At 51.9% G+C, this 22,792-nt stretch overlaps 1 protein-coding gene across 2 annotated transcripts; it reads left to right on the top strand.

Moving 5' to 3' along the window:
- Nucleotides 1–3,605: 3,605 nt before the first annotated feature.
- Nucleotides 3,606–22,092, top strand: ZNF775 (zinc finger protein 775). 2 transcript variants are annotated; one of them, XM_017520723.2, is made up of 3 exons: nucleotides 3,606–3,716; nucleotides 11,797–11,876; nucleotides 20,024–22,092. In XM_017520723.2, exons 2-3 carry the CDS (start codon nucleotides 11,846–11,848, stop codon nucleotides 21,604–21,606), a joined length of 1,614 nt encoding a protein of 537 aa, XP_017376212.1. In that variant the 5' UTR covers nucleotides 3,606–3,716; nucleotides 11,797–11,845; the 3' UTR covers nucleotides 21,607–22,092. The 2 variants fall into 2 exon arrangements, with proteins under 2 accessions (XP_017376212.1, XP_017376218.1); XM_017520729.2 differs by lacking the exon at nucleotides 3,606–3,716 and adding an exon at nucleotides 6,144–6,754.
- The last annotated feature ends 700 nt before the right edge of the window (nucleotides 22,093–22,792 follow it).

Genomic DNA, 22,792 nt, shown 5'->3' with positions numbered 1-22,792 from the left:
GGAAGGGGGTCAGAGCCACAGGAAAGGTGCCAAGATGGGTGGGCAGGGGTGGGGGTGGGGGTGGGGGTGGGGGTGGGGGTGGGGTGGGGGTGGGGTTGTTTCAAAGTGAGTTAGGGGCTGAGGAATTTCTGGAACTTCCTTATTCATTTTCTGGTTCCAGTCTGTCTGAGGTCTACGTGCTGGCATTGCCCATCTGGTGGGGGTCCTGGCTTCTGAAAAACAAGGACATAGGTCAAGATGTTATCTTTAGTTTCTATGCAGAAGCTAACATTCTGTGACTCTTACTTGAGTGACTGTTGTTTAAGCTATTATTTCTTGCTTAGCAGTTATTCACTGATATCCCCAATTGCTGGTTGAGCTAGCTAGGTGCCTAGAATTTCCCTTGAAGGGACTCACATTTTTGTTTATTCTCATGCTTTTCAAGTGGCGGCAGAACCCAGCAGGCTCCTGAGGGGTCTCTGCTCCATCTCAGAGTCATATCAGAATTTTCAGGTGCCATTTACTAGGCAGGAAAGGGGTGCTGAGTTGATTCTGTCCTGCAGTGCCTCCTGGCTGGCTTCCTACAGGACCCCCAGTCTCTGTGAGCAGTCACTATGTACACGCCCCTGAATTGGTGGTTTCATATAAATTTGAGTGCCTATTTTTACCAGGCATGAATAAGCTCTTTTCTTGCTGCTTAGTAATTTCTGCATATATCTGCAGTATTTAGCACAGAGCACATAGAATAAGCACAATTTGTTTACATGCATGGCACCTGATGAAATTTACCTAAATTATCTCATGTGTCCTTGTGCGGGAGGCACGGTCATGTAACTGGCGATCACCAGAGATAGATTCAAATCCAAACTCCTGAAACCTGTGCTCTTGGCGACTGCTGTGTGCTTAGTAGATGAATGCTGTGTGCTGCTGTTCTTGGTTAAGAAACTATTAAATGCTGACTGTGTGGGTAGGGCTTAAAGTGTGTGGGATGGAAAGAACAGCTTCCAAGCTTCCTTTTGGTTTATGGGGTTATGGGGCCACTTAAAAACCTGTGTTATTGATGGCAAATTATCTGTCAAAGCGTGGAAGCAGAGGGCGTGGTCTTAAAGCCCCAGTCACATTTTTTCTCTTAGAGGGAACACAGGTTTTCCAGGGAAGGGGAGATGGCCAGGAAAGGGTAGCCGGATGTCTGGGAATGATGGTCAGGGAGCAGGGGCAGGTCCTTGGGTGGGCACCTAGGTTAGTATCAGAGGCACTGGAGGCAAGGATGAGGGTGAGAGCGGATCTGACCAGGGGTCCTTACCTTTTGGAAAATCCTCTTTAAAGGAAATAGTCTAGGGTATGGGGAGAGTGGGGTGTGGGTGTCCTCAGTGTTTCAACTGCCCACTGCTTGTTGAGGGGATGGGAAAGAGGTCCGAAGGACAGAAAGGTCACACGAGTAGCCTTGAGAGGGCTGGTAAAGCAGGAACAGAGTGAACTTGTTCGGGTTCCTTCCCGAGTCTCTTGGTGGGTGGCCCAGTGGTTCTTGGGCCTTTGCTCTGCCTGGTTCATCGCCACAGCAGTCCCTGGGGAGGACTGCCTGGGTTGGAGGGGTCTGCTGGAAGGAGCTGCCCTTCTCTTCTGAAGAATCCAGTTTTTGTTTTCTTCTGTAATTACAAAAGTATTAAATTATCTTTAAAAGTAAATAATTCAGATCTATTTAATGTGAAAGTCCCCCTTCATTCCCCATCCCACCCCCCAAATCCTTTCTGCTTACACTGTGAAGAGTTTGAGTAGTATTCTAACATTTTTTCCTGTGTATTTGAAAACATGCATATGCAGCCTCCCTGCCCTACCTCCCTTTTTGCTTAATGGATAGGATCCCAGAGGTTCTCCATTTTTTCTACCTCGGAAATACCCTTGGTCATGGGATGCCAGTCTGGAGGAAGTCTCCCCTGTAAGGAGGAAACAGGCCCAGAGAGTGGAAGTGATGCCCACTGGTGGGGGTCCTGATTTCTGAAAAACAACTCAAGGACATTTGTCAAGAGGTTACCTTCAGTTTCTGTGAGGAAGCTAACATTGGTGACTCTTATTTGGGGACTATTGTTTAAGCTATTATTACTTTCTTGCTTAGCAGGTCATACATTCACTTCCCTAATTGCTGGTTGCAGGGCTTGCTAGGTGCCTGGAATTCCCCTTGAAGGGACTCAAATGTTTCTTTATTTTCGTGCATTGAATGGGTGACTAAAAAAAATAAAGAAGAGAATGAGACTCTAAAGTGTTGATAGCTAGTGATGTGTAGTCTCTTTATAGGGTGTGTATGATTTTGTATTTTACCAATCCTTCTATAGATAATATAACCAAATTAACGGTAACAACTCAGTAAGGTATGCAGGCAACTAGAAAATTATTAACCCTGTTTTATAGATGAGTAAGTCAAAGTCCAGAAACAGAAAAGTATCTTTTATAAAGAGTACACATGAAGTCAGTGACAAAATAGAATCTCAGTCCCCGGTTCCTGCTGTGCTACTCAGGCCAAATCGCAGGTGGGCCTGTGGCAAATGTTTAATCAGCTGTTGATGGGAGAAAATAAGGTCCACCTGCCAAACGGCAACGGTTTGTAGAAAGTCCCAGAGGCCCATCTTCTGTCTGTATCTTCCTCATGTCCCAAACGCAGCTTCCAGCAGCTCTGGAGAGGATCCTGCCAGTGGGAGTTGACCCAGCTGCGCCCCCTTGGAGGGAGAAGCGTAAGGCATTTCCTTAACAATCGGGGTGGGTAGTTGAGAAGATACTCCTTCCTGAAGGTCTCTTCTTGGCAGTCTGGACCGGGTTAGCAGCTGGACGGGGATGATTCCGCTCCTGGAAGCCCTACCTAGTAACCCGACCTAGTAACACAACCTCACAGCGGTTCCTCAGCTAGAAAACAAAGCGATTGGGCCGGGCACGGGCCTGTAATCCCAACACTTTGGGAGGCCCGAGGCGGAAGGGTCACTTAAGCTCAAGAGTTTGAGACCAGCCTGACAACACAGCGAGACCCCAGTCTCTACAAAAAATTAAAAAAGTTAGCTGGGCAGGAGGATTGCTTGAGCTAGGGGTTCGAGGCTGCACTAAGCCACTGGGGACAGAGCGAGACTCCCCTCCCCGAAACAGAAAACGAAGAGGTCGAGTGTAGCGATTTCTAAGGTCCCTCGCAGTGAACCCTAAAAGTTATCGCATCCCACGGTGGGGCTGTCGCGGCTTGAGGGCAGCCACAGACTCAGCCGGGGTTTCTGTCGGGGCCCTGATGGGTCCGCAGCAGGGAGAAACAGCCCCCGGCGCGCTGTGGCGCTCGGCGAGCTTGCGCTTAGTGCAGGCGTAACAACGGGCGCGCGGGCCTGGCAGGGGTGCCGGGACCCCATCGGCCATCCGGGGCCTTGACTCGCCAGGTCTCCTCCCACCGGCCCTGCGGCCGGCTGCGAGCGCGTACCCCCAGGCCAGGCCTTGCTCGCCCTCGGGGGTGAGGTCAGCCCTCCTCCCTCGGCTATTGGCTCCAGAGAACAAAGGGGCCGCCCCGCGGGCTGCTCCGATAGGGCCGGGCGGGTCATCTGAGCGGCGCAGCCAATGGGGTGACTGGGCGGCCCCACGGATGGCCAGGCCCGCCAGCCAATCAGACGCTCGTGCCCGCCCCGCCTGCCCCGGGAATGGCCAGGGCCTAGAGCCCGGTGCCCAAGTCGCCCTCGGGGTGGCAGTTCCCGTTAACCTTAGCCACAAAGTCAAAGGTATTTATTTCCCCGTCGCCTCCCTCGGAGTCCCTCTGCATTTTGGGCGGGGAAGGGCGGTGCGAGGGAAGGACCAGCGCCCGGCCCCGCTCCTCCCGTGCTGCCTCCGCCCAGCCCGGGCTGGGGCAGAGGGATGGGGCGGGGGTCCTGGGCTGCCCTGAGCCCCGCGCGCCCCCTTCGAGCCCTCGCTACCCCCGAGCCCCGGGTCTCAAGCGTTCCCCCTACCCCCACACAGTGGAGGGGAAGGGGGCGCGGCCGCGGGTGGGGAGGGCCCCAGGCCAAGGCAGCGAGGTCAGGAGGGAGGCTTGTGAGGACAGAGGGAGGACGCGGTGACAAACAGAGGGTCGCCCGCGCGCGGCCCCTCCTGGGCTGTCCCGTTGTTCCGAGTTCCCTGTCCCTGTCAGCCTCCCTGATAGATCAGCTTCTGGGGGCAGGAACCCCAGTGCTCGCTGCAGAGTGACAGACACATAGTAGGTGCTCAATAAATGTGTGATTAAACGAGCCGGGATAAGGGTTGGGGATGGAGGTGAGTGAGAGGGAAGCACCGCAGTTCGAAGTGCGTGCGTGTAGGGTGTGATGGAGAACTCTCCAGGAAGATGTGTGTGGGGCCTGTACTGGGTGCAGGGGAGAGAGAAGGAGCCTGTGTTAAGATGCATGTAGTCTTGTTGTTGCAGACAGACAAAATATTGCTGCTGCTGATGATTCCATGTCGATGGTCCTGGGTGCACAGGTGAAACAGAGAAGAGGCTCCTGACCGAGCCTGGTGTGTCCAAAAAGGCTTCCTGGTCAAAGCGATCCCTGATCTGGGCTGGGAAGGGGAGAGTTGAGCAAGGGTCTTCCAAGATTGGTCACAGGGTGCCAGAACATGGCACCTTCAGGAGCTGTGAGAGGATGGGGCGTGTCAGGGTGCAGTGGGGAGCGATCAGCAGAGCTGAGTTCTCAGTTCCCCCTTATCTGAGGTCTGTGTGCCAGCACGTCCATTTGGTGGGGATCTGGGTTTCTGAAAAACAACTCAGGGACGTATGCTGAGATGTTATCTTTAGTTTCTATAGGCAACCACACGTCTCCTATGGTCTAACTTCCTTGCTGTTTTTGCTATGATTGCCTTATCAGGTTGTTCTTTTACTTCTCAGGACCAGCTAGGTGCCTGGAATTTCCCTGGAGAGAACTCAAGATTTTCCTTTATTTTCATGATTCGGAGGGTGTGGCAGGTCCCTGAAGGGGTCCCTGCTCCACCTCATTTTCCTTTCCCAAGGTCCTTTGAAGGCAGCAAGGGATGGAAAAGTGTTTATTAATTAAAATGTGACACCTGATTAAAGATTGTTAGTAGCTGGGTGTGTCCTCGGCCATCAGCTCAGATCTGGGCCCTGACAGGCTCCTGAGTGTTAGACTTCGGGCCGAGGCCAGCTCTCGCCTCTGAAGGTGGGTAAGCAGAGGCTTCAAGGAGGGGGCCATGGGTATGCGGCATGGGAGGTGCGGGTGGACAGTTCCAGCACGGGTGTGCACCTCTGGCCAGTGAAGGAAGTCTTGGAAGGAGGTACCTCAGGATCATGGCTGGGGTGGAATTGGGGACCTTTGGGAGGTTAGGCAAGTGACCTGGCTGGATTCGGATCAGGTCTGGGAATGTTGGTGGGGGCAAACTGAAGCCTTGCAACTGGGCTGGCTCTTCATCCCCCGAAGTACAGTTCTCATAACCCTGAGTGGGGAGCAGGTGATGGCAACAGCAGTGACCTAAATAGAGTTTGTCTTGCGTTTTGGGATTGTCTCTCAGAGTCCTCTTACATGGTTCTTGTCCCCACCCCTCGATATAACAATTCTATACCACGCGCAAGTGTTATTTCCATTTGCAGGTGGGGTAACTGAGGCCCAGAGAAGGAAAGTGGTTTGCCTGGGATCAAGTGGCTAACCAGAAGCAAACCCAATCCAGTCCCTGTCTGGGGCCTCTCAACAGCTTTTTCCACTGTGGCCTGCTCTTTGGGTGGGCCAGTGTCCTGCCCTTACCCCTGCCTCCCCTCCTCTGCCCCCTCCCCAGATTGAGGACTGGGGTGTTTGGGAGACTGAGGTCTGAAGATGGTGGCTAGGAAGAGGGGAAGGGTCAGGGCTGGGAGACAGGTCACAGTAGGGGTGGTCTTGTGCTGAGGGGGATCTGGGAAGTTGGAGAGGAATAGGGTGGGTCATGGGGTCGGAACGGGGCGTTGTGGGAGGGTGCAGGGTGCCTGATGCTGGGTGTAGGGATGGAGGCCTCCAGGTCCGGGAGAGGATGCCCACCTGGTCTGGGCTGGGAGCTCTGGGAGGGGCAGGCAGAACTGCACTGGTAAGTGGAGGCCTCTGCAGACAGTGCCACAACCAGAGCCATGGCAAACCCTACTTCTCCTGCGAGGTGGAGTGTGGAGGCTCCCATGTGGCGCTGGGGGCCTCTGAGATTCCCAAGTGGCTGGAAGGAGTGATGGTTTAGGAAGAGTGAGCAGCAGCAGGGCCACTGGCAGAGGCTTATACAGACAATGCCTGGCACATCGGGCTTAGGCTTGCCACCGGTGGTGCTTCCAAACCCGGGGAGCAGGTAGCCGTTCACCTGCGCCATCAGGAACCTGAGCCCAAAGTGCTAGAGAGCCTAGCCAGGGAGTAGCAGTGGGTGAGTGACAGGTGGGCTGGGACTTGGGGCTCCTGATTAAGACACAGGGTCCTGAGGGGAGGGACCAGGAAGGGTGGCCTTGAGAAGGACATCCTTGCCAGCCTCGGGCAGTAGGCTTCTAGGGGGAGACTAGAGCAAGGAGCCAGCCAGGTGTCGGCCCAGGGTCACCCAAAGCTGGCTGAAGAGGAGAGGCCCACTGCATCCCCTTGGGCCAGAGCGCACAGGCCAGGCCCTGGAGGATCTCAGGCTGCACCAGGCTTGCTGGACACAGGCTCATTTTCTTTCTAGGGCTTTCTGTCTTGCTCTACCTTCTCTCCAGCCAGCTGCAGCTCCTGCTGACCTATGTCACCCCAGTGTAGGTCATCCAACAGTGACTCATGGCCCCCAGCTTCCTGGCTCGATGAGGGTATGCTGCTTCTGTTTCTACCTCTCTGAGTTCTTTCCCTTGGAGCAAGTGGTCCCGATGGGATGGCCATGGGTGTGCAAGGATACTTGTGTCATGGGTGGCTTTGTGTTTCTGTGTTCCTAAGTGTGCTGTGCAGTGATTTGTGCTGACCTGGTTCACAGTGGCACATTTGTGTGCCTGTGGATCTGTAGGTGTGTCTGTGAGTTTAAAAAACTATCTCACATTATTTGTATTTGCATAGACAGTTTTGCAGGTGTTCTCATGTAATTTTGTGTCTTTGAACTTTTGTTTACTTAGCTGTATTTCGATATGATTGTGTCTGGGTGTGTTTGTGTGTGGTTTTAGTGTTTACATCACTTTCTCATGTCCCTATGATCATATATTTAATTTAAAAACATCTACTGCTATTAACTGAAATCAGAGGCAGAGAATACCACTGGCTGGTCCTGAGGGATTTGTTGATAGTGACAGAAGACTGGAGCCTGAGGAGCCACCTCTTGAGTCCTCCATTGTTTCATTCACTCAGTCATTCAATGCACATTACACACCTTCTGCCTGTGAGGGGTGGGCAGGCATAGGAGCAAGTCCCTGCTCCCTGGGGCTAACCCGAATGAGGGGTCTCATAGGGAGACAGAACTAGTTGAGGACATAGCAGTCAGGTGTGGGCCAGGGGAGAGGGCAGGATGGCTCTGGGGACCAGGTGGAGTTGGGAAGGATGACGCTGTAGAGAAGGGCAGCATGGGCAGGGAGGCATTGGCTGGGCATGGGCCAGGCCTGGGGAGCCCAGTTTCTGCGGAGTTCTCCTACAGAAGAGCAGCTGAGCAGTGCCCAGCAAGTGAGGACCTGCTGGGACCTCAGGGCTGAGAGGGCCTGATGCTGGGCCTTTGGCTGGGGTTTGGGGAGCTGCCCCCAACCCTGAAAGCCTTAGTGCCTGGTGGCAGATCCTGCTTCCACTCCACTGGCAGCAGGTGATATCGGCAGCAGGTGATATCTGCGGCAGGTGATGTCTGCTGACTGTCCGACCTGGGGTGCTGGGTCTTTGATAGCTGTGCTGGGCTGGTGGGAGGTTCCAGGGTGGAGATGGGGAGGACCTCTCCTGACATGGAGAGCAGGACAGGTCCCTGAGGTGCCTCTTTCTGGCTTGTGGCCTTCCTCCTGCCCCAGCTGCTGTCTGGCCTCCCCACCCCCAAGTTTCTGCCACAAGCAAAGCTCCTTTGTTGCCTTCCCCTGCCCCGGCCTCTCCACCTGCTGCTAGCTCAATCCCCTCTTTGTGCGGTTGGTCCGCAGTTGTCATGGCAGCTGGGCACAGGCTGAGGCCTGCCCACGGGGGCCTTACTGAACTGCAGCCTGACCCCGTGCGGGGAGGGCCGGGCCAGAGCCAGGCGTGGAAAGGGGACCTCTGTGTGTCCTGTTCCCCTCAGAGCCTGAGGGACTGCGGAGAGGAAAGGTGGTCCAGTAGGGGTCAGGGGCCTTCTTGTACGATGAACGAAGTGGCCTTCCAAGACTCAATGTGGGCACTGGTGGCAGATGGCACATCTGCCCCTTGACACCTGTCTTCTGGCCAGGGCGCTTTGCTGGGCAGCCCGCTCACTTGGGTGTCTCCAGGTGGCTGAGGACATGTTGGGATGTTGGGTTAGGAGGGGACTGCCATGAGCAGAGCAGAGTGAGAGGCAGAATAGGAGAGAAGCTTAGGGTGGGCCAGGCTGGAATGTGTCACGTGGAGGGCTTTCCTGGATTTTGTCTGTAGGAAACCTGCTGTGCCGTTTCCCAGACATAGCCCACCTGAGCACACCAGTAGCGGCAAGTCCCCAAAGACTTGGCTTCCCCTTACTGCTGTCCTCTGTGTCTCCCCCTTGAATTTCTCACTCCTTCCTCTTGGGCCTTCAGGGGTCCTCTTCCTTCCATCTCTGCCTCTGTTCTTATATAAACCACAGGCTGCTTCCCCTCGAGCCCTGGTGTGGCCCGAGACAAGACAGTGGAAGCCCTGCTACTGCGGGGTGGCTGTTAGGTCCTAATACTTCTTGGGAGGCAGGGTGGGTGCAGTAGGACTGTCTTTGATTTGGCTTGGGGGTCTCACATTGTATAAACCCAGGCCCATCCCTCTGTCCTCCTGGATTTCTGGCCCGGGTTCTGCCCCCCTCAGTCTGAGTTCCCTTCATCAAGGTGGCTTCTCTGTCCGCCAGCCCCTCTGTGCCTTTTTAGGTAGACGTTAAGTCCAGTTGGTGAGAGGTTTCCCAAGGTGTGGCATGCAGAAGCTCACAGAGTGGCGCAGAGGGAGGAGGGTGGCGTGGAGGGAGAACCCCCCAGCACCTATCAGAGCCCCACGAGGGCCCCCCTGCACCACCTCCTCCACTGCTCACATTTTCTCTGCACCACAACCAGGTTAGAGTGTCTGTAAGAAACCATAGTAGGCGTGCTTACAGACCCCTGTTGGGGAAATAGAATTGAAAACAAAATCTCTTGCCAACGCAGAGAAGCTGTTTGCAAAGGTAGAAGAGAAAAAAAGCTTTTAAAAAAACCGGAATGCGATGTGTATCACAGGCAATCACCTGAGAGATCAAAGACCAGCATCTCTGCCTGCTAGAGCCAGGCAGGTGTGGCTCACTCAGACATGCTCTCAGGATGAACAGCAACCAGCCTCCAGCAAGAGGACTGGAAAGCAACATTTGTCACACGCAGGTCGTCCTAAATTCACCTGGTAATTGGCGTGACCGTCTGTGTTAGCTAATTGCCTTTATCCACAGGAAAAATAAACTTCTCGTATTTTTATGACAGGAGATAGGTTTGTGATTTGGAGCCAGGTGCCTGCTGGTTAGGCCCCTACCCTCCTGAGGAGACTGGGAAGTAGGGACGGCATCTTCCTTAATGTTTAAATTTCAAAGAAATGACCCCCAGGACCGTGGGAAAGACAATTCTGAGTTGTGACCCTGGCAGAGGCTTATTTTGCTGCATTTTTTTTTTTTTGAGACAGAGTCTCACTCTGTCCCAGTCTTGGCTGACTACAACCTCTACCTCCCAGGTTCCAGTGATTATTCTGCCTCAGCCTCCCGAGTAGCTGCAATTACAGGTGTGTGCCACCACGCCTGGCTAATTTTTATATTTTTAGTAGAGACAAGGTTTCCTCATGTTGGCCAGGCTGAACTCCTGACATCAGGTGATCTACCCACTTAGCCTCCCGAAGTGCTGGGATTACCCACCTTGCCTGGCCTTATTTAGCTTTTGAAAACATTTATTTCTACTTGAGGAGCATTTACTGTAAAAATAAAAAAATAAAAGAAGATTTACATACATCTCAAAAAGACAGAGATAGAGCTTATTAATTAGAAGTTTCTAAACAAAATGCTCTGGAAAAGGAGGGTGTTTCTTCTCTTCCCCTCTTTGCACCAGGAAAATGATTTTTTGTGTTTTCTAGATTCATATTCACTCTTTCCCTACCTCTCTTGTGAGGGTCCAGATTCCCAGTCTGTGTGTGTGCTCCCAGTGTCTGTGCTCTGAAGGAGATGTGGGAGAGGGAGGCTGGGTCTCTGCGAGGCTCTCAGTGCCTGGGGTGGGTGTTTCTGCGAGGGTGGCCAAGCCATGGTACCTGGGAGGACGGGCTGACTAAAACCTGGAAGAGCCCCTCCCTTGAGGCAGCAGGAAGTGTGAGCTGTGCACCTCCGTGGGCAGCTATGTTTTTGCTCTGCTAGGGGGTACAGGCGCGTGGGACCACACCCTTGTCCTTAGGAGATGGGCACCCCCAGTGAGGACAAGCTGAATCTTCAGGCTGCAAGCTCCTGGCCAGTCGGGGCATCATACTCCTGCCACCCATGTTTGTTACTGGCCTTCTGAGTGCCCGGCTCTGCTCTGGGCCCTGGGGATCCGGCGGCAAGCGTGAAGAGCTCCTGGCCTTGCCGTGGTGGGGAACAGACAAGATCATGTCGGGTGGCAAAAATTTTCGAGAGGAAATGGGAGGTGGTTAGGCTAGTGAGCCAGGGGCCGGGCGCAGTGGCTCACGCCTGTAATCCCAGCACTTTGGGAGGCCGAGGTGGGTGGATCACAAGGTCAGGAGTTTGAGATCAGCCTGGCCAATACGGTGAAACCCGTCTCTACTAAAAATACAAAAATTAGCTAGGTGTGGTGGCACACGCCTGTAGTCCCAGCTATGTGGGAAGCTGAGGCAGGAGAATCACTTGAACCCAGGAGGTGGAGGTTGCAGTAAGCCAAGATTGTGCCACTGCACTCCAGCCTGGCGACAGAGCAAGATCCCATCTCAAAGAAGAAGAAGAAGAAGTGCCAGGGATGCCCCCTCTGAGAAGGGGACATTTAAGCTAGGAGCTGACAGAAGCAAGGGGGTTAGTCAGTGAGCCAGACGGGGATCTGGGACAAGGGGACAGCCAGGGCAAAGGCCTGCGGCATCCACGTAGCAGTGTGATCAATCCCGCTCATATTCCAGGCATGTCAGGAAAAGCTCAGAAGACTTGGGCATAAAAACAAAAAAAGATGAATCCTAGTTCAGTGAACTGGGCATGGGCTCTTGTATGGAGACGCTGGCCCCCAAGCTCTCTGGAAGGGTTTGTGCTAGAACATGGATGGGGGATTTGAAAGGGGGGGCGGTGACGGAGGAAACATGTAGGGCCGTCTGCCCTCCAGGTGCATTCCTGACCGTGGCATCACAGACATGTCTCTAACCTTACCTGAGGCTCCTGCTTCTCAGGTGTGGTGTCCATCAGTTGCTGCCCTGTGGATGTTGAGGGTGTAGGGTGTGAGGCTCTGGTGTGGGAGTTAGACCTGGATTTTTGTCCAGCTCTGCCATTCATCACCTCCATGACACGGGGCACATCAGGGGCCCTCTGTGGCTTCAGTTTCCTCTTTGGTAAAATAGGAATTATGGCTCTCAGCAGGTATGCAAACATAAAGAGCCCTGCCCATTTCCAATGTGGCCATGGATAGCAAAGTTCTTTGGACAAGAGAGTGTTCTCTGGGATGGGAGGGGGGCTGGGGACCCTGAGTTTTGTCCTTGTCCCACAGGCACATTCTCTTTCTTCTGCTTTTCTTTCTGACAGATGGCAGGGAAGGGACGCAGCCGGCGCTGATGCTTGGAGGCCTCCAGGGATGGAGAGTGGCCTGGCTGGCGACGGCACAGGTAAGAGAGAAGGGAGGAGGCAGGGCAGCAGGGGTTCCCTCCGCCCAGGCCGTGTGCCTTTACCTTTTCTGAAGCCGGGTGCGAGCCAGTGCCTTCAGCAGTAGCTAGTACATCCCACTGATGCAGAATTTCAGGGTGGGGACCAGGGCTTGAACAGGCATGTCAAAGAATGGAACAGTGACAGAGGCTATGGGAGCTCAAAAACGGCAAAGCCTGGTGCCTTAACTTGTTTGGCAAGGGGACACATGCGCACCCATGCCTTGAGGAAACGGAGGGTTATTTATGTGCTGGAATAGGGAGTTTGTGGGGTCATATTAATTAATTAATTCCATTTTTCACATGGAAAACTAGCACTCTAGGTAGAACAGTTGGTTGGAATAAACCCCATGGCTCATCCATCAGGACACTGTCTTCAGTTCAGTCCACCAACGCTTTCTGGGGTCACTCAAAGTTCAGGGTCCTTATTGGCTAAGCCGCTTAGAGCTGGTTGTGATGAAATACTGGCTGCCTGTGGACAGTTTCCCGCATGATCATGTGCTCTTGGCTGGAGCCCCTGCCCAGCATCCCTGAGCCTGGGGTGGAGCAGCCCCTGGCGTCCGGGAGCAGCACTTGCAGCCCTTCCTAGTGCGCCTGGCGCATGTGGCATGTGGCCCATGGCCCGGCTGCAGAAGGTCTCTAGGCCCCTCGGTGGAATTGAGTCCAGAGCACGCCCAGCACCCTTGGGAGTCCGACCTTCAGCACAGTGTGATTCAGGTTTCTTTACCTCCCTCTCCCCTCCCAGGGGAGTTGCCCCATAGACCCCATGGCCGCTGCCTCATTGCCGCTGGGGAAGAGCCGCCTCCCCTCTCAGGAAAATCATATCAGCAGACCCAAAACTGAGACAAAAACCAGGCAGCGGGGTGAAAGAGAAGAGTGGCCAGTGCAAAGCATGGCGTGTGGTGTGTGGACACATACCCTCAGGGAGCCTAGTCGTGTAGCTGCACCCCCGTCCAAGGAGCCAGGGGGGTGGCAGAAGCACTCTAGCTGCGTGTGTGTTTTGGAAATTCCAGTGGAACCTAGAGCGCACGTGCGCAGCATGTTACAGAGGTGCTTTCCCCAGATAGACTCATACCTAGGATCCCGAGTTACTGTGAGGTAGCTCTGGTTGATGTCAGCTGTGGGGTCTGCTGGGTCCCTCTCTCCTCCCTGTGGCAGCTTCTGGGGAACCCTGTGGTTTTGGGGAAGAGTGTGAAAAACTCTTCAGCCGAGACTCCTGGAGACATGGAGGCACATGGGACTGGCCTCTGGCTAGACTAAGGGAACCACTCATCTGGAGGTCCCCATTTTTCAGGCAATTGACAGCTTACCTCTTTTAAGCAACTTTTAATTTTTATTTGTGTTTTTTTTATTGTGGCAAAATATACATAACAGAACATTTACCATTGTAACCATTTTTAAGTGTATGATTCAGTGGCCTCAGTACATTCACAGTGTTGTATAGCCATCACCGCCATCTATTTCCAGAACATTTTCATCACCTGGGAAACTGCACTCATTAAGCAATAATCTGTATTTTGCACCTTTTAATTTTATCTGAACGATTAAAACCTAAAACATGATCCTTTTCATGATGACTGGGGAGTGGAGCCGTTATTTCAGGACTCTCCATGGGTGGCCAGTGGCCTGCGCTTCTCATATGGAGCCAGGGTCTCCTCTGCTCAGGCTGCGTGCCTTTGTCTTTTCTGAAGCAGGCATGAGGCAGTGCCTTCAGCCAGTAACTGGTATGTCCCATTGATGCAGAATTTCAGGGGGGGATCAGGGCTGGGACAGCCATGTCAAAGAATGGAACATGACAGAGGCTACGGGAGCTCAAAAAACGGGAGTGTGCCTGGGGCTGCTGGAGCTTCAGCACACTCCACTTCAACTCCAGGGCCTCCAGGGACACCAGTGCTGGGCTCAGCACCCTGCCCAACCCAGTCATTTATGTCCGCCAGGTGCCCTTCGGCAGGTGGGTGTGACAGCACTGTCCAGGCATCCTCGGGCTTTCTGGCCTATAGTCATCTTTCTGGCTGGGAGGGCTGAGGGGGGACCAGCCATCAGCCACCTGATGGACACGGCACAACCATCGGTCTTGGATTGGTGTGACTCATCCTGCATCATGCATGTCTATATACCTATGTCTCTATAGACATAAAATTTTTAATAAATTTAATCAGATGATTCACACAGTTTTTCAGTTTATTTTTGTTTCCTCTTAAAATGTGTTGAGAATCTTTTCATATTGGCATACATAGTTCTTTTCCATTCTTTTTATTTGATGCATAATATTCCTTATTACGAAGGGAGTGATCCTTTTCTTAAAACTATTTTTAGGATAATTAAATTATTTTCCATTGTGTGCTAATTACAAAGAGCACTTCAGTGAACATTCTTGGACCATTCCTCTTTACACTCATATGTCAATATTTCTTAGGTGAACATGTGGAATGGAATTGCTGGCTGGAAAGGCCCAGAAGGCTCTCTACACTTCTAACTTTAATAAACACTGTCAGATTGTTCTTCAAAAATTCTGCCTCAGTTTATGCTCTCAGAATACCCATGTGTATACCTGTTCTCCTGTGTAGTATCCACACATATTGTAGAGATATTATTGATTTTTAAAATTTTTGCTTGTATGGGGGGTTGAAAGATGCTATACTTCTAGTTTGCATTTTGTTGATGACTAGTGGGGTTGAACCTCTTTTTATCATATGTATAGGAGTCTGTTTTATAGTCTGGATACTAAGCGTTTGCCTATTCTATATCTGCACATATTTTTTCCTAGACCTGCACTGTCTAGCATGTGGCCTAGCCACATAGGACTCTTCTACTTTAAGTTTAGGTTTAAATTAAAGTACAGCCAGGTAAGGTGGCTCATGCCTGTTATCCCAGCACTTTGGGAGGCTGAGGTGGGAGGATCACCTGAGGTTAGGAGTTCGAGACCAGCCTGGCCAACATGGTGAAACCTCATCTCTACTAAAAATACAAAATTAGCTGGGCGTGGAGGCAGGTGCCTATAATTCCAGCTACTCGTGAGGCTGAGGCAGGAGAATTACTTGAACCCCGGAGGCAGAGGCTGCAGTGAGCTGAGATGGTGCCACTGTATTCCAGCCTGGGTGACTGAGAGAGACTCTGTCTCAAAAATAAATAAATAAAAATTAATTTCTTAAATACAATTAAAAATGTCATTTCTTAATTGTACTAGTCATATTTCAAGTGTTCAGTAACCTTAGGTGGCTCAAGAGCTCAGATTAAACCGTTGTCCACTATTGCAGAAAGTTCTATGGGAAAATGCTGCTCTAAATTCACTCTAAATCTCCCCTCCCCTCCCCTCCCTTCCCCTCCCCTGCCCTCCCCTCCCCTTCTCTTCTCTCCTCTCCCCTCCCCTTCTTTTCTTGTTTTTGCTTTTGTTGCCCAGGCTGGATATTAATGGTGTGATGTTGGCTCACTGCAACCTCTGCCACCCTAGTTCAAGTGATTTTCCTACCTCAGCCTCCTGAGTAGCTGGGATTGCAGGCATGCGCCACCATGCCTGGCTAATTCTTTTGTATTTTTAGTAGAGACAGGGTTTCACCATGTTGGCCAGGCTGGTCTTGAACTCCTGACCTCAGGTGATCCTCCCGCTTTGGCCTCTCAAAGTGTTGGGATTACTGGCGTGAGCCACTGCACCTGGCCTAAATTCCCATTTCTGTTGGACTTATGTTTTTAGTATCTTTTGTCATACAGATGTTTTAAATTTAGTTTTTATCTTTTGTTTCTTAAGAGGGCTTTTAATTACCTCTAGATTCTAAGCAAATTCTCTTAATTCTTCTAATACTTCCATTTTCTTTTTTAAAACTGGTGCTTAAGTCCATCTGGAACAGATTTTTATAAACAGTCTGCACTAGGAATCTAACTTAAATATTTTCCCCAAAGAGAGAGTTGGTTCTAAGTTGATGAATAGCCTTTTTCCATTGGCTTGAAATGTCTCTTGTATCATGTTTCAAATGATTCTGTTCCATTGGCTTATCTGTCCATTATGTGTACTCTACATTATTGTAATAATTGTATTTAGCTTTTTTACTTTTATTTATGTATTTATCTATTTTGTGAAAGGGAATCTGACTTGTAGCCTTATGTCACCAGGCCCACCATGGAACAGCCATGCCAATAACAATAACAACTCTGTCAGTTAAGAGTTGGGTTTTATTTTCTTTTTTTCCCCAAATGGATCTCTCTCTCTCTCTTTCCCTCTCTCTCTCTCTCTCTCTCTCTCTCTCTCTCCCCCCACAGCCACACTCTCTAACCTAGCCTAGAATGTAGTGGGCTTAAGCAATCCTCCCACCTCAGCCTCAGCCTCCAGAGTAGCTGGGACTGCAGGTGTGCACCACCACACCCAGCTAATTAAAAAAACTATTTTATACAGACAGGGTGTTGATCTTCTTGCTTAGGCTGGTCTTCAACTCCTGGGCAAACGGTCCTCCTACCTTAGGCTCCCAAAGTGCTGGGATTACTTTATATTTTACAGCAGTTTTAGGTTTACAGAAAAATTGTGAAGAAAGCAGAGTTCCCCTATACCTCAGCTCCAGTTTCTTTTATTATTAACATTTTGCATTCATGTGGTACATTTGCTATAATTGATGAACCAATATAGATACATTTTTATTACCTAAAGTCTATAATTGACATTAGGGTTCTCTCTTGGTCTTGTACCTTATCTGGGTTTTGACAAAGTCATAATGTCCGGTATCACTATTACAGTATCATACAGAATATTTCACTGCCCCCCAAATCCCTGTGCTTCACCTACTTATCTCCCCCTACCCCCCACCTCCTGGCAACCACCTTCAGTTATCTCTGTAGTTTTGCCCTTTTCAGAATGTCATATAGTTGGATTCATACGGTGTGTAGCCTTTTACGTTGGTATCTTTCACCCAGAAGTTTGCATGTGAGGTACTTCCATGGCTTTTTGTGACTTCATAGCTTATTTTTTTTTATGACTGACTAATATTCCATCATGCAGAGTTGGTTATCCATTCACCCACTGAAGGACATCTTGTTTGCTGCCAAGTTCTGGCAGTTGGGAATAAAGCTATAAAAATCCATGTGTGGTTTTTTTGTGATAAAGGTTTTCAACTCTTTTGGGTAAAGGTTTTCAACTCTTTTGGGTAAATACCTAGTCGAGTGACTGCTGGATTGGATGGCAAGCCTGTATTTAGCTTTGTAAGAAACTGCTGAACCGCCTTCCAGAGGTGGTGGCACCACTTCGCATTTCCACCAGCAAGGCAAGAGCCCCGTTGCTGCTCAGCCTCACTGTGTGCACATGCCAGCCGTCTGGATTCTAGCCACTCACTCTTTTTTTTTTTTTTGAGACAGAGTTTTGCTCTTGTTGCCTAGTCTAGAGTGCAATGCTGTGATCTTGGCTTGCTGCAACCTACCCCTCCTAGGTTTAAGCGATTCTCCTGCCTCAGCCTTCCAGTAGCTGGGATTACAGGTGCCTGCCACCATGCCTAGCTAATTTTTTGTATTTTTAGTAGAGATGGGGTTTCACCCTGTTGGCCCTGCTGGTTTCGTACTCCTGACCTCAGTTGATCCACCCGCCTTGGCCTCCCAAAGTGCTGGGATTACAGGCGTGAGCCACCACTCCCAGCCGATTCTAGCCATTCATATGTGTACAGTGGTAGCATTTTTGCTTTTAATGTCATATAAGCCAAATTCTTCTTTGTTCATTTTTAGGATTTTTCTGGGCAATTTGTATACATGATACATTTTAAAATTTACTTAAATCGGATGACACAATTTCAACGTTATTTCAGAGTGAAGAACATCTTTGGCTCCTCATCTAAGAATGTGGTGCATTGGTCCTTTTATTTAGTTTTATCTCTTTAGTAAGGTTTAATAGTTTTCTTTATATAAGTTTTGCATGTTTATTAGGTATATTCCTAGTTACTTGTATTGCTGTCTTTTAAAATATTATTTTTGTATGTTTTTGTACTGGGCAATGTTGCTGAGCTCTTCTTTATATTTATCAGTGGATTACCTTGCACATTCCAGGTGGTTAATAATCATAAGCAAATGGCAGCTTCCTCTCCTCTCCAATGTTCATGCGTTTCTCTTTGTTTTCCCCTATGTCTTGGCTAGTTCGTCAAGGATAGCTGACTGATTTTAGGGATGGTGAGCATCGCATTTTGTTGCTAACTGTAATGGGCTTCTAATCTTTTGCTTTGGTTATAATGTTTGCTGTAATTTCTAGAGTACATTCTTTGTGCACTTCGTTTCTCTATTCTTAGTTTGCTAGGAGATTTCTTCTCTCTCTCCCTCCCTCCCTTCCTTCTTCCTCCTTCCCTACCTTCTCCTTCCTTTGATCCCTCCCTCCAGAAATAATATTGAATTTTATCATAAGACTTTTTTACATCTATTGTGAGTTTTTTCACTATTAATGAGGTAATGTTATAAATTGTATTGGGCCATCTTTGCTTTCCTGGGGAAAATCTCAGCAAGGTTAGGGTGTGTTATTGTTTTAATACTACTGAACTTGCTTTGTGTTTGTGTCTGTGTTCAAAAAACAATAAACCTTTTGCCCACCTCCATTCTTGTTTTGATGCTGGAGTTACGCCAACCTTGTAGACTTCTCTTTCCCTTTGCTCCTATTCAGGGCAATTGTTTATATAAGGCAGAAATAGTCCTTCCCTTGAGGTTTTAGCGGCACCTGTTTGTACAGTTATATGGCCTGTCACTCATTTTTGAGGTAGACCGACATGTTCTTCTCATTTCTTTTAGTTGTTGATGTAGTCAGATTTTCTACCTATTCTTGGGACAGTTTTAATTTACATTTTCATGTAAAATTTTCTATTTTATATAGGTTTTCAAATTTATGTATATAAAGTCCATATACAGTATTTGGGGATTTTCAGAATCCTTTTTGCAGCTACATGTCCCTTATCTATAATCTGTTTGTATCTTTATTAGTACCCTTCTTCTTCTTCCTTTGGGTTTATTTTGTTGTCTTTGTAATGTTGACATCTGTTTAAAGATTTTTCTCTTTTCTTTGTTCACAGCTGTTTTATTCCACCTACTTTTTATTGCATGTGAACGTTTTTGGAAAGGTGCATAGATCACAGGCTCTATAAATTCTTATAAAGCAAACATTCCCCTGTAACCAGCACCCACATCAATGGAAAACATGACCAGAACCTCGGACCCCATGCTGCCTTCCACCCACAGTGCCCTCTGTAATAGGGCCATTATCCTGACATCTAACTCATGGGTTCGTTTTGCCAGCTTCTCCTCTTCACATAAATGGAATCACACAGTATGCATTCTTTAGTGTCTGTGGCAGATGGTTTCTATTATGGCTTCTATTCTGTGAGCTGGGAAAACAAAGTGCCTCTGTAGACGTGTGTATGGCACAAGGTGTGGGCTGGGGTCAGTAGGTATGGGATGCTCATGAGTAAAGTGGGTTAGGTGAGGCAACACCTCTTTTGGGTGCTGTAGCCTTTCCGGCCTACTTTCTTGTCCTTGGTTTTGTTGAAGGAAGCCAAGTTGCCAAACAGCCAAGATCCCAGCAGGTGAAGCGTTCTGCCACGATGGCTTCTGCCTTGGAGCAGGGGACCCGCCAGTATGGACTGTGCTGCAGTGACCCAGGGTTTGGTCTCTCTGACCACTGAGGGAGTGGGCATGCCTTTACTTAGAAAGCACGTCGATCCTCTTAGAAAAAGAATGGTATATTTTGCAGCTTGGCCACTTTCTCCCTGTCCACTGGGCCAGCAAATTTCACTGGATTGGTTTCTTTAACCTTCCCTGCATCTCCTGGGCCTCAGGGTGGAGAAGGCAGAGCAGCCTGTGCCTTGGGGATCCTGTGGCCTCGGCAGCCAAGTGATTCACTTATGGTTTCTTTCTTGTATTTTTCTCCTTCACTTCTTCCCATATCTTAACCTGCCCTTGTCCTTTCTGCCTGCTCTACCCTTTTTTCTTCTCTTGACCCTGTTTTCTTCTGTTCGTTTAAAAATCTTTTCCTTCTGCCTTTTGTCATGCCCGCTTTTCATCCCTTCTCTGCCCTCCTGCACCCCTTCCCTCTCTCTTTTGCTCCTTCTCTCCATGCGACAAGCACGCGGAGCAGTGGTGACCTCTCTCCCGCTTGCCTCTGGCAGGAGCCGGGCTGGTGATGAAGGTCAAGCAGGAGAAGCCGGAGCGGCTGCTGCAGACGCTGGTGCCGCAGGCCATGCTTGCGGAGAAGGACAAGGAGAACATCTTCCAGCAGCACCCGGGCCTCCCTCCACGCCAGACCTTGGGGTGGTCTCGAGCCCTAGGGGCACAGGAGGAGTCTGGGAGTCCCAGGTGGGCCCCTCCCGCTGAGCAGGATGCGGGGCTGGCAGGCCGGGCTCCCGGGGCAGCCTCTGGCCCCCTGAGCCTGGCGCTTTCCGCCAGTGAGGGTCATTTCGTGTGCCTAGACTGCGGGAAGAGGTTCAGCTGGTGGTCGTCCCTGAAGATCCACCAGCGCACCCACACCGGGGAGAAGCCGTACCTCTGTGGCAAGTGCGGCAAGAGCTTCAGCCAGAAGCCAAACCTGGCGCGCCACCAGCGGCACCACACGGGCGAGCGGCCCTTCTGCTGCCCCGAGTGCACGCGGCGCTTCAGCCAGAAGCAGCACCTGCTCAAGCACCAGAAGACCCACTCCCGGCCGGCCACCCACTCCTGCCCCGAGTGCGAGCGCTGCTTCCGCCACCAGGTGGGCCTCCGCATCCACCAGCGCGCGCACGCCCGGGACCGCCAGGGTGCCAGCGCCGGCCTGCACGAGCTGCTCCGGGATGCGGCGTCGCGCCGGGCCTGTCGCCTGCGGCCTGGGCCGCCGCGGGGGCTCCCCGAGTGGGCCTGGCTAGGACTCTGCCAGGGCTGGTGGGGCCAGCCCGGGGCCCGGACCGCCGTCTCCCGCCCCTCGGGGCCGGGCGAGCCGCGCCAGTTCATCTGCAACGAGTGTGGCAAGAGCTTCACCTGGTGGTCGTCGCTGAACATCCACCAGCGCATCCACACGGGGGAGCGGCCTTATGCGTGCCCAGAGTGCGGCCGCTGCTTCAGCCAGAAGCCCAACCTGACGCGGCACCTGCGCAACCACACGGGCGAGCGCCCGCACCCCTGCCCGCACTGCGGCCGCGGCTTCCGCCAGAAGCAGCACCTGCTCAAGCACCTGCGCACGCACCTGCCGGGCGCCCAGGCAGCGCCCTGCCCCAGCTGCGGTAAGAGCTGCCGCAGCCGTGCCGCGCTGCGCGCCCACCAGCGCGCCCATGCCGCTGCCCAGCCCGCCGTCCCAGCCGGCGAATCGGGCGACCAGCCTCAAGCCGAGGTCATCCCGGGCTTGGCCGCGCGGCCGCGGAGCCCCCAACGGCCCCCGGGGGCCCGGGACGCACTGTGGGGCCGGGGACGCGCAGGCCTGGCCGGGCCTGGCGAGCCGCGCCAGTTCATCTGCAACGAGTGCGGCAAGAGCTTCTCGTGGTGGTCGGCGCTCACCATCCACCAGCGCATCCACACAGGCGAGCGGCCCTACCCGTGCCCCGAGTGCGGCCGCCGCTTCAGCCAGAAGCCCAACCTGACGCGGCACCGGCGTAACCACACGGGCGAGCGGCCCTATCTGTGTCCCGCCTGCGGCCGCGGCTTCAGCCAGAAGCAGCACCTGGTCAAGCACCAGCGCGTGCACCGCGCGGCCCCTGCGCCCAGCGCCAAGGAAGAGGCACGCTAGTGGGCGGGACCCCCGCGGACCCGTGCTTGTGGTGGTGGCGGGGGATGCCACAGCGGGACTAGTGAATTCCTCAAAGCTCTCAAGACCTGAGAACAGTTCCAGAAGCATCCCAAAGGGTGCCGGGAAAGGTCCCAGCGTGGGTTGAAGGAGGAGGGAAGATCCGAGTTTCCCACCGCAGGCCTGGATGTGACCACCCTCTTCAGAGGTTGGACCTCAGGCTTCAAGCACCGAGTGAGGGGTCTGTTGGGGACACTGGGAGAGGATCCTGGTGTGAAGTGGCCCGGGTCTGGACTGGTCAGCTGTGGCACCACCCCACCCAGACTGCAGGATGGCCGGGGGTTGCCCCTGTGGGAGAATCGCCACAGACTAGGTGATACCAAGGATGGAAGCCAGAGGTCGTGGCAAGGGAGAGCCAAGCATATTCCCAGCACCAGGGCCAGTGCTGGCACGTCATAGGCATCCAATAAATATTTTTGGAAGGAGTGAGTGGTTTGGTGTCTTTCTCACTGGTATGTTTGTAATGGTCAGACGGGCAAGAGCAGGGTGGGCTCCACTGAGGCTTGGCTGCCTGAGGAGGTAGCTGTGCAGGAGAGAGCCAAGCACGCTGCTCCTACTCCTGTCTGGGGCATGTCTGAAGTGGGCTGGCTGACTTGACTGTCTTGGATCCTTATCAGTCTGGCGTTGTAGAAGAGAACATGGACGGAATATTCCGTATGGTCTCACTGTCCTTTCCGAACCACCTTCGCTGAAGCCTGGGTCTGTGTGTGCTCAGAGATCCATTTGCCCCAGGCTAGGAGCACACACTCCCCATGCCCAGTTCTTGCTGGGGGTGTTTTCTCTCTTTCCCTCTCCTTCAAGTCAATTTAGTGTCTCTTCCCACATATGCTCCTCAGCCTCCTGCCCCTAAGAGGGCACCTGCCATGCCCTTCCAAAGCGGGGTTGGCTGCGTCCCTGGTGCTGAAGAACCCAGGGCTCCAGGCTAGGCTGTGACCTCAATGATATCTTCCCTGAGGAGAGGAGGGAACTGGAGAGGGTGGAGAGATGGGTGTTGGGGTGCCAGGGTTGGGTAGCTGGGAGGTAGGAGGAAGAAAGGACCCCAACGTGGCTCTGAAGAAGGAAGACATGTTCTTGCCCACTTCTCCCAGGCCCAGATCCTTCTCTATATGCAGAGAAGTGTTACCTTCTG

This window comes from Cebus imitator, unplaced genomic scaffold (assembly GCF_001604975.1).
Source record: "Cebus imitator isolate Cc_AM_T3 unplaced genomic scaffold, Cebus_imitator-1.0 Scaffold20, whole genome shotgun sequence".
In the NCBI taxonomy this organism is placed as follows: domain Eukaryota; kingdom Metazoa; phylum Chordata; class Mammalia; order Primates; family Cebidae; genus Cebus; species Cebus imitator.
This window is presented reverse-complemented; position numbering and strand designations above follow the sequence as displayed.

What these genes read in the sequence shown, in the direction of transcription:
- ZNF775 (XM_017520723.2), top strand. Translation starts at nt 11,846, where the DNA reads ATGGAGAGTGGCCTGGCTGGCGACGGCACAG. An exon ending in CCTGGCTGGCGACGGCACAG is followed by an intron (nt 11,877 to 20,023) that starts GTAAGAGAGAAG and finishes TGCCTCTGGCAG; the next exon opens with GAGCCGGGCTGGTGATGAAG.